We start from the raw sequence: 10,545 nt of genomic DNA, 5'->3' as shown, positions 1-10,545 counted from the left end.
TGGACATATATATTCTTAATTAACACTGGAAGTATGCACTGTAAATTTCCTTTAACACAGTTTGTTTTCCCAGTCAAAATTGTTGACGTTGTGATGATGAGGGAAAAAATGGGCTTGGGAATGAATTTATAATGAATTTTTGGGATATTTCAAAATAGTTTTAGGGATATGGGATATTTGTAAAAAATATTTATTGGGATATTAGGGGTAAACATTATAGGGATACGGGATATTGGGATAAAAACTTAATGGGATATGGGATATTGATACCCCCCCCCCCCCCCCTAAACAAGCCTCTTTGATGTTATCTCTTCATAGACAGAAAAAAAATATTACAGTCATTCCTTAAATGCATTCAAAACCTATTAATGTAAAGCACTCTTATATGTAAAAAACTATAAAGATCGATTAAAAACATCCCCCCCCCCTTTCCCGCCTAATCGTTTGAATATTACGCACGTGCATGTCAATTAAACCACAGACGGATCGTTTCCTTTCCTCTACATTGAGGTCTCCTACTGATCTAGACATTTCTGAATGAAGGATTTTTATTAGATTTATAATATTCCTAGTTTATAGGTAATAATTTTACAATGGTTATCCAATATACGTCAGGGGGGTTTACGATGGTTTTTTTTTTTTCTTATATGAGAAGGAAAGCAATATTTTTTTCCATAATGATTAATGTGGAACAGAAATACATTTTATTTTTACAAAACCATAAAATTAACATAAAATTCATTTTAATTATTTAATTGATGTAAAATGTAAAGTGCATGGGTCTCTCTATATCCTGCAGTGGCGGATCCAGAAATTTTCATAAGTGGGGGCCCACTGACTGACCTAAGAGGGGGCCCGCTCCAGTCACGCTTCAGTGATTCCCTATATAAGCAACCAAATTTTTTCCCAAAAAGGGGGGGGCCCGGGCCCCCTGGCCCCCCCCCCCCCCCTAAATCCGCCTCTGTCCTGGTATTGGCTGTTGTCTGTTGTTTTTTTTTAGCCCACTTCCTATATTTAATATTATGATATTCTCAGAGTCAGTCATACAGATACCACAGTCCTTGAATTTTAATACTGCAATTTAATACTACATATGTAATGGCAAGTAGCTCCAAATTATAAACATCCACCGTTTCAAACTATGATAATTGACGAGGGTGGTAAAAAGGGGGGGGGGGTTGCTTGTGTAGGATTTAATGATGTCCTCCATGAAAAAATGTCCACCAGACACATTTTGACAATATTTACTTATTTAAATTTGTCCTGTACACAATTTCCTATGAAAACGTCCTAAGGTATGAAAAAGTGTCCATGAACATTGACATTATTCACTACCATAATATTGTCCAGGTGGACATTTTTTTCGCAGGACATTTTGTCCGCCAGGGCATTTTTTGATATGATTAAAGTATTAAATGATATCCATTGCCTTGTTATTACTTGACACATTTTAACTTTAATTACGAACTTGAATTAATTGTTACTTTGACATACAAATTGTCTCATTGGCACTCATACCATCCTTATCTTCATATCTATATTTTTTAATATAATTATATACATGTTAGATGCTGTTCCATTTTATTTTCCTTTGACATGTTTGAGGACACAATTTAATAACATTTACTACGAAAATTTGTTCTGCAGATGAACCATATTTCAAAACTGTTGCTGTTATAAAATGCTGTCCACTTAGGAGACAATATTTCATGGCAATGGACATTATTTATTTTCTATTGCCTTCTTATCTGACATAATAAATATTATAAAGTTCTTCATATTTGATTTTACACTTCCTTCTTATTGTTATTCTTTCATTGTCATTACCATTTGCTGGGAATTTCTTAGAACTTAAATTTCTCTATATTCACTTCCATCCATTATTTATTTGTTTACATATATTGATCAATTTCTCATTAATCCTTCATATTTTAATTAAAATTCAAGTATAATAAATCTTTGTAATGACCTTTGTATTACTTCCCTTGGAGGACACAATTTAATAGCAACTACTATGAAAATTTGTCCTGTGAGTGGACACTATTTCATATTGTTAGCAGTAAAAATCTGTCCTTTTGAGGGACACCATTCAATGGCAATGGATATTATTAAATACCAAATTTCAATGAAAAAGTGTCCATGTGGACACTTTTTCATAGGACACTATTATGTCTTACACTTGCACGGAAAAAACGTGAAATAAAACATAATTTTACGTTGAAAGTGAAATAATTTCTGTCATGAATGTTGCACGAAAAATAAAGACTTTGATGTGAACCTTTTGTGACTGAGTCACTGTCTTGTATATATAAACTCTCCGTTTTACCTGATATTCCCAGTGGCGGATCCAGAGGGGGCGTAAACTCTTTGCTTGGACTTTTTTTTTTTTTTAGTAAAATGATTAATCAGACTTGACCTCTTGAACTTTGCCATTTACCGTGTATTTAATGCAACAATTCTTTACTTTTCGCTGGTATTCACTGATTGTCAAAGTCATGTGATTCGCTATAGTGGAGTTGACCAGTGCGTCGAAACAACTTCACTCAGCCATTCTGAAATTCAAATTACAGTAAACACATATTGCTTTGGCTGAGGATGAAAATCTATGACACCTTCAAAGCGACACAGGAACGTAAGGACTAATATTTCACTATCTGACAGTATCTGGATTGAAAACAATAATCTTGTCCACTTTTATGCTACAATGTTTTAGGAAAGAAATTTTCCAACAAAACTATTTAGCTTCAAATGAACATGATGAATAAAAACAGGTGATTTTTTGTGGCTGGGGTTTGCATGTCTGACCTGAATGTCTGTTTTGCCGAACTGATATATTAATATATATATATATAGAACACTCTTTTCAAGACCAGACTGCAACCTGCCTGCTGGGTGTGGCCTTTATGTCTCCATTTGTCGACCGTCATTCATAAATTCGTTTTCATTTCAGACTCATTCGTAGCCTTTGGTTGATTTGGAACCAGAGGTGGATTAAGAGGGGTTTCAGGGGGCTCGCACCCCCCTTTTGTGAGAAAAATTTGGTTGCTTATATAGGGAATCACGGAAGCATGACTGGAGTGGGCCCCCTCTAATGCAGTCAGTGTGCCCACTCTTCTGAAAATTTGTGGATCCGCCACTGGGAACTCCTCACTTCCCTTAATTTTGATGAGTGTAACATATATATCAACTATACATTTGGATAAACATTGCTTGTTTGTCTTTTTTAACTCGTGTCGGTCGTATAGTAAATTTCATTTAATAGCCTGGATCTTGTTTACAACAAGAAATCTGTGAGGTTATGATAGACAATTAAAAGGGAGAATACAGCATCAAAAAAGTCCAACCCTTACACTTTACAGCAACTATAAAATATACATTCCCCACGCCAGGAACCGTTTAAAAAGTGCATATTACACTTATTTTATGTTTTTTAGGCCAAAAAAAGTCTCCTAAAAAATTTTTGCCTCGTTTCGTTCACCATTCTCTAAAAACTTCACAATAATACAACAGTACTGCTTGTGTTCACTCACTCATTATCTTTGGGAATCTACTTGGTTTGTTGTCTCCCTTTTCCCGTATAGGTTAAGTTTTATTGTCATGTATTGTAACTTCAAATAATTTAATATTGGATATAACGTGTCTTCTGATTGGCTGGAGTTGTTTTGTTTATCAGCTCATAGACATAATTTTTATACGACAGCAAAAATTGATAATTTTTTGGTCGTTTATTGGTATTACATTGGCGTCATCGTCGTCCGCTGCTTTGTCGGCGTCTAAAGACTTTTGGTTTTGGCACTATAACTTTAGTATAAGTGAATAGAAATCACAAGGTTTATGACAATCAGATTGGTCCACATTGAGGTCTAAAGGGTCCAAAATTGAACTTTATTTGATTTCATCAAAATTGAATTCTTGGGGTTAGACTTCGATGTGCTGAATCTAACCATGTATTTAGATTTTGGATATTGGGACCATAATAGGTAACGTCCAATTTAGAATTTAAAGTTTTTAAGTTTAAGTCTTAGACCACATTCTTTATGTGTCAGAAACCTGTGTTGTGTCAACTATTTAATCACAATCCAAATTCAGAGCTGTATCAAGCTTGAATGTTGTGTCCATACTTGCCCCAATGTTCAGGGTTCGAACTTTGCGGTCATATAAAGCTGCATCCTGCAGAGCATCTGGTTTCATTTGACCGTGACTTGATCAATGTTTTTTCAAGGTTTACTCCTGTTTAAAATGGAATTTAGAATTAAATTATAAGAAATGACAGTAATATTTTCTTCTGTCTATTCGAAATAACATAAAAAATGCAGTCCACACTTTAACATAACCTGCTACACAGGTTATTCAATGTGCACCACATTTTTGAGGTTATTTCTTCAAAGACAGAAAAAATATTAAAGTCATTCCTTAAATAGTTCAATAAAAAAAATCGTTACAATTATTTGTACACTTTAGGGAATGGTCATTATTTATCAGCTGAGGGGGTCGGTTCAAATTTTTAATGTAAAATTTTATGTTGGGAACACCCCCCCCCCCATTATTTTATAAAACCACACTATGACCCCCCCTAAGAACATAATTTCAAAAGTTTGACCCCCCCCCAAAAAAAAAAAAAAGATCCCCAGTTGTGTTAAGGTAATGATTACCAGCTACATAGTAACAGGCTTTGAGAAACTCTGAGTATAACAAACAGCTTTTCTTCTTGTTTCTTGTTTCTCAAAAAGGAATATTGGACACGTGCATGTAGAAAAATAGAAAAAAATATACAGAAAATTGTATGTTCCAATTTATTAACTTATTTTGCTGCAACCTACAACATGTACAAAATGTATAATTCTACAAATTTTATCAGTATATCGCATGTATTGGTAGATAAACTTTCAATACTGACTGTTATTTTAATCCCAATCACAGGCCCTTGTATCTTATTTTTTTTAACCTTTGTGCCTTAAAATATCTAGTTATGAATGGGGGCGGGGAGTTAGGATTCCAATGTACAAATGATTTAGGAAGTGCAAATAAAATAACCTGATTATATGGTTCTTGTCCTTTCTTGATTAAATATGTACATGATTTATTTGAGATAAAGAAATATAAAAACAAGCCAGGAACCTCTGGCCTTTCTTTGTTTTGTACAGATGTATTTTTAAAGAGTTAAGTGTGTTATCAATTTTCTCTGAACAAGTACACGTTTTTGTTTAGGGGCCCAAGCTGAATATATTTGTTCTTTTTTCCAAATCATATAGTGTTTTGTTTAGTGTGTGTGAATGCCATGGTGCCCATCAAGTATTTTTTTTAGTAAGGTCTGAAATTTGGATAGGAAAGAATATTGGAAAATGGGTAAAATTTACAGAAAAATGGACCAACTGGTGTTCAAATATAAAGAAAAGGAGAAAAGAGCAAAGAATAGAGAAATATTACCTTAAAAATTAAAGAATACAGAAGGGAAATACCATATATCAAGATCATCTTTTATTATTATTCAATATCTTTGTAATAATTTCATAAAATAAGTATACCTATTTTTGTAACCACATGACAGACATATAACTAACACCCATTTCATCTCAAGAATCACATCAAAATGATTTAAATACTATCATGATTATAGAAAGTTAATTGTGCATGTCCAGAAACCTTGAAGTTTATAACTCACTATTTCCTGTGGTCAAAACTAGGAAGAAATGTTTCATAGAGTTGTAAATCTATTGATTGTAAATTTACACAACTGTGGTAAGGAGTGATCAGATACACTGCCCTTTAGAAATTAGGCATATCCTGCTGGTGCTTTACAGTTTACACTATCAAAGATTTAATAAACAGACATTATTTCACAGATCACACACTCATTTCAATTTTGTCAACAATTTATATACTAGTCAGACATAAAAACCTTTATTGTGTGACCCCCCCTAGTTAAAATATTTTTTGATGGTAACCCCCCCCCCCCCCCCCCAGTGGTATGACATTTTTGGCAATGACCCCCCGTAAAATGCACTGACCCCCTCAGCTGATAAAAAATGACTGTTCCCTTAATATAAACTGTAAATTTACTGCTCCTCATCAATGCATTATACAAAAATGTTGTTACATTTGTATGCTGGCCTGTAATTATTTTAAATGAGAAATTGAATACCTGGAGACGATTTTCTTGAACATGCTTGAAATATTTGCCACTGCATTTTAAGCAATAATCAATAAATCTTTGTTTAATCATACTGTTACCTTGCACATGTTGCAGTACAATTAATTTGTATAAACAATTTAAGTACTTCAAGTTCAAAGAAAATATATAGTGATAGGGAAAAGCAACTTGTAGACATTTTCTTAGATATGTCTGTGCAATTTTGTACCTGAAAAATCATTTGACATTTAGTAGCCCTTTCTTATTGGTATAAATGAACATGATGACAGTGAAAAACTCATAAATTATTTGTTTGTCAAAATTTATAGAAATTGACAACCACTGAACAGAACTACTGTAATTGCTTTATAAAAATAAGGAGATGTGGTAAGATTGCCATTGAGACAACTACAAAAAATGTAACCACCAAAGTTTAAATGATGTGATTGTAAGAATTTTTCTAACCTTATGGCCATTTCAACAATGAGAAAAACCCATTCGTATAGTCTGCTATAAACATGTTAATAGGCTCCAACATGAAAGATATGAAATGGTTAAATTGAGAAAATTAACGGCATAATTCATTACAAAACAATTTACTATAAACCAATATGACAAACATGAACCCTGACAACCACTGAACTACGGGCACTTAAAGAGTGTGACACCAACATGGTTAAACATATTTGTGAGCACTCAACCCTCCTCTAACCTGAGACAGTGGTGTAACAGCAAAACATAAAAGAAACTGTAAAATCAGTTTGAAAAGGTTTAATTTGATACAATAGTCCAGTCAGTCTAGCATAAATTTGTCCCTAACCTGAAAGTAATTGCAACAGAAGATTTTTAAGTTTTAATCTTTAGCATTATACCCCGAGTATACACAGAAAAAAGTCCCATAAAATCTTATTTGAGGAAGACCAAAAAAAATCACTATTTAAAATTCCTATGGAGATTTGCATTGAAAAGGAAGATATATAACTCTTGCAAAAAAGGCAGAAATTTCAATAAAAATTGATACAAAATTATAACTTTACCACTTCTATTCGTCAGAATGTATTGATTCTTGATCTTTTAGCGGTCTTTAGGATATAACAAACAACTCTTAAGGTGTTTTCATATCTTTTATCAAGCTATAATCTAGATTTCGTAATTCATTAGTTGACCATTTATTGAATTTTTCAACATGTCAAGGTAAAGAATCTCAAATTTAATAAATAATTGAGCATGTATTATTCTTTTTGTGGTTTAAAGTTTCTTTAGACAAGTTAGATGCTGAAAAAATATAATATATAGCTATAAACAATACCAAATTTTCACAATATTTTTTCAAAATGGTCACAAAGCTTCAAATTTGCAATTTATTTAATGAAAAATGCACAAAAAAAAATAAAACTACCCATAACACTTCGGTTGTGTACATTTCATGAGCAGAAGATTATATAATTTTGTCAAATATCAACTTATAACCCCATCAAAGTATCATACTTTACATTTAAATTTCAAGAAAATCAACCAAAAACTGACCAGAAAAGACTCATTTTGGCAGAGTTATCTCCCCTTCCAAAAAAATGCTGATATTGAGTTTTCCTCAAGTTAGATTTTATGGGACTTTTTTCTGTGTATATTAAGGGCATAATGCTATAGATTAGAACTCAAACATTTTTTGTTGCAATTCGTTTGAGGTTAAATCTTAGTTTGACCGGACTACAAAGCAATAAAACATTATGAAATAACATCAAACAAAAACACAGACCAGAAGTGGCAGCATGTCAGATTATGTATCCATCGCTCATTTCTAACAACATGTATACTTCAGCCTCCCGGCCTTAAATTACAATTCTTACCAAAGGTTGTGGTTCTCTCAGGGCATTCTGGCTGCCTCCACCAATAAAATCTTACTACCACAAATAGCACATTAGTGTTGAAAGTGGTTTTAAACACAAATCTATCAATCAAATCACAAAATTGTGCAAGCTGGGTCCTTTCTAACTGTTATTTTTTTATTTTTTTTTTTAAAAATTCTACATTTATATTTTTCAGATATGGCAACTGGAGGACACTTGTTATGTGATATTTGTAATCAACAAGATATAACCACTGATGCTGTGGAATATTGCCCAGAATGTGAGGAAAATCTTTGCCAGAAATGCACAGGTCATCACAAAGTTGCCAAACTAAGTCGAAAACATGAGACTGTAGCACTTGAAAATGTAGCAAAGTTGCCAAAGTTTGTGAATGCAATCTCAAGCAATTGCAACGACCATTACGAAAAAATTGAATATTTCTGTAATACACATAGCACATGTTGCTGTGTAGAATGTCTTCAAGATACACATAAAAAATGTCATAATTTAACACCAATTCAAAAAGTTATCAAAGATGTTAAATCATCACCGATGTTTTGTGACCAAGAGACCATTTTGTCAGACTTGCTACAGAATATAGACGAAATTTTAGAAGATAGGCATAAAAATATTGGAGCGCTACAAGAACAAGAGGCCCAGTTTAAAATAGCTATACAATGTGTAAGAGAGGCTGCAAATGAATATTTAGATAATCTAGAAACTGCCTTGAGGAACACAATGCAACAATCTTTCAACCAGAAGAAAACTGAGATTGAAAATTTAGTAAAGGATTTGAGGAAACGAAAAAAGAAAATAACTGAAATGAAAGAAAATGTTGACTTGATTAAAAGTATTGCATCAGATTTTCAATCTTTTATTGCCATTCGACAAACAGCTGAAGAAGTTCATAAGGAAGAAGTGGAATTAATGCACTTAGTCAAGGATGATAAACTTAAATCGGTAGAGATTAGAATGATTCCAACAGAGTTTGATTTGTTAACAGATCATTTTGATTCAATCGGGAAAGTTCAGATAATATCAAGTCCTTGCAAGATCTCGATGAAGAATAGTAAAATTCAAGAAGCACAGCTTAGTCATGTTAGTGGAGCGTCCCTTGTTCCAATAAATGTTGAAAAAATAAAACTTATAAAGAATGCAGAATTCTCCTTGTATGAAGTCATAAAGGACTTCCATGCCATTAATTTATCTCCACAATCCAGCGATATTCATGCTCTTATAAAACATAGGCGCAGACCATTTTTGGTGACAGATTGCATTTCAGTAAACGGAAATATGCTTATTTTAGATTGCGAAATTCGCATGGTTTTCTGTCTTACAAATGATCCCATCCGTGTTAAACTAGTTAATTTCAGTTATTTAAGTTTTGTCCCTGGAGGAATCATTAGCTTGAGTCCTTCCCTTGCTATTCTATCGGAACAGAAGGGGAAACGCTTTCATTTCATAACCATAAAAAATGCTGAGATTTGGAAGACGGTGGAATGTGAAACGGTTATGTTGTCAGTATATTACAAATCTCCAAATTTGCTTGTTCAGAATGGTTCTGGTGGCTTTTCTCTAGTTAACAAGAAAGGCAAAGTGTTAAAGGAGACTAAAATGCTGTTCATAGATGAAGAAATGCACCAATCAGCATGTTTTCAAGATAGTTTTTGCTTTATTTCATATGATGCTATTCATTGTTGTGAAATGGCGGGAAATCCGATGTGGCAATTTAGGCATGGAAACCTGCTACCCAATGCACTTACAACAGATGGTGAAAGCATAATATTTGCTGTGTCATGTATCGGAAGTATATATGCTATTTCAGTTAATGGCAAATCGTTCAGCATATTGGTTGAGAGTAACAAGAACTTACTTCAAGCCTCTGCAGTTCATTATGACAAAGATGGGAAGAAACTCCTGGTTTCAACTGAGAAGGGGACAGTTTTTCTTTATGATGTTCATTTTAAATAAATTTTAAATTTATAGTAGTCTATTATTTAAAAACTTAATGACCCTTGTATAAGGTGAATTCATTATTCATGCACAGGAGGGAATATGATTTATGTCAAGGAATTTATGATATATCCTTTGTTTTATGTATATATATATAAGAAATGAATCAAGGTTTTTAAAAATATTACCCAGAAGACATTAGATTCTAAAACAGTTATTCATCATGTTGTTAAATGGTAGCAAATGAATATACAATATGGAAAGTGCCAATATCAATGAATAAAAACAGTTGTTGGGTTTACTTCAATAAGACAGCAACCAAACAGAGAAATTCTTCTAATCGAACAGATGTCTCACAAGCTCAAAACAATTATAAAAAAAAGTAAAATCACAAAAATACTGAACTTCAAGTAAATTCAAAAAGGAAAGTCCCTAATCAAATGACAAAATCAAAAGATAAAACACATCAAACGAATTGTCAACAACTGTCATATTCCTGACTTGGAACAGGCATTTTTTTATTTAAAAAGTGGTGTATTGAACATGGTTTTATAACGCTAAACCTCTCACAGTCGCATCAAATACCATAAATATTTGTATGAAGCTTTATATTTC

At 32.9% G+C, this 10,545-nt stretch overlaps 1 protein-coding gene across 1 annotated transcript; it reads left to right on the top strand.

Moving 5' to 3' along the window:
• Positions 1-478: 478 nt before the first annotated feature.
• On the top strand, positions 479-9,958 carry LOC139527558 (uncharacterized). Its single transcript, XM_071323065.1, has 2 exons — positions 479-579; positions 8,174-9,958. The coding sequence occupies exon 2, from the start codon at positions 8,176-8,178 to the stop codon at positions 9,946-9,948; it is 1,773 nt and encodes a 590-aa protein (XP_071179166.1). The 5' UTR covers positions 479-579; positions 8,174-8,175; the 3' UTR covers positions 9,949-9,958.
• The last annotated feature ends 587 nt before the right edge of the window (positions 9,959-10,545 follow it).

Source organism: Mytilus edulis, chromosome 6 (assembly GCF_963676685.1).
Source record: "Mytilus edulis chromosome 6, xbMytEdul2.2, whole genome shotgun sequence".
Classification (NCBI taxonomy): domain Eukaryota; kingdom Metazoa; phylum Mollusca; class Bivalvia; order Mytilida; family Mytilidae; genus Mytilus; species Mytilus edulis.
Note: the sequence above shows the minus strand (reverse complement) of the source record. Positions and strands in the feature narration are given on the sequence as shown.

Bases quoted from the DNA above. Each gene is read 5' to 3' on its own strand.
- LOC139527558 (XM_071323065.1), top strand. From the start codon at position 8,176: ATGGCAACTGGAGGACACTTGTTATGTGATATTTGTAATCAACAAGAT.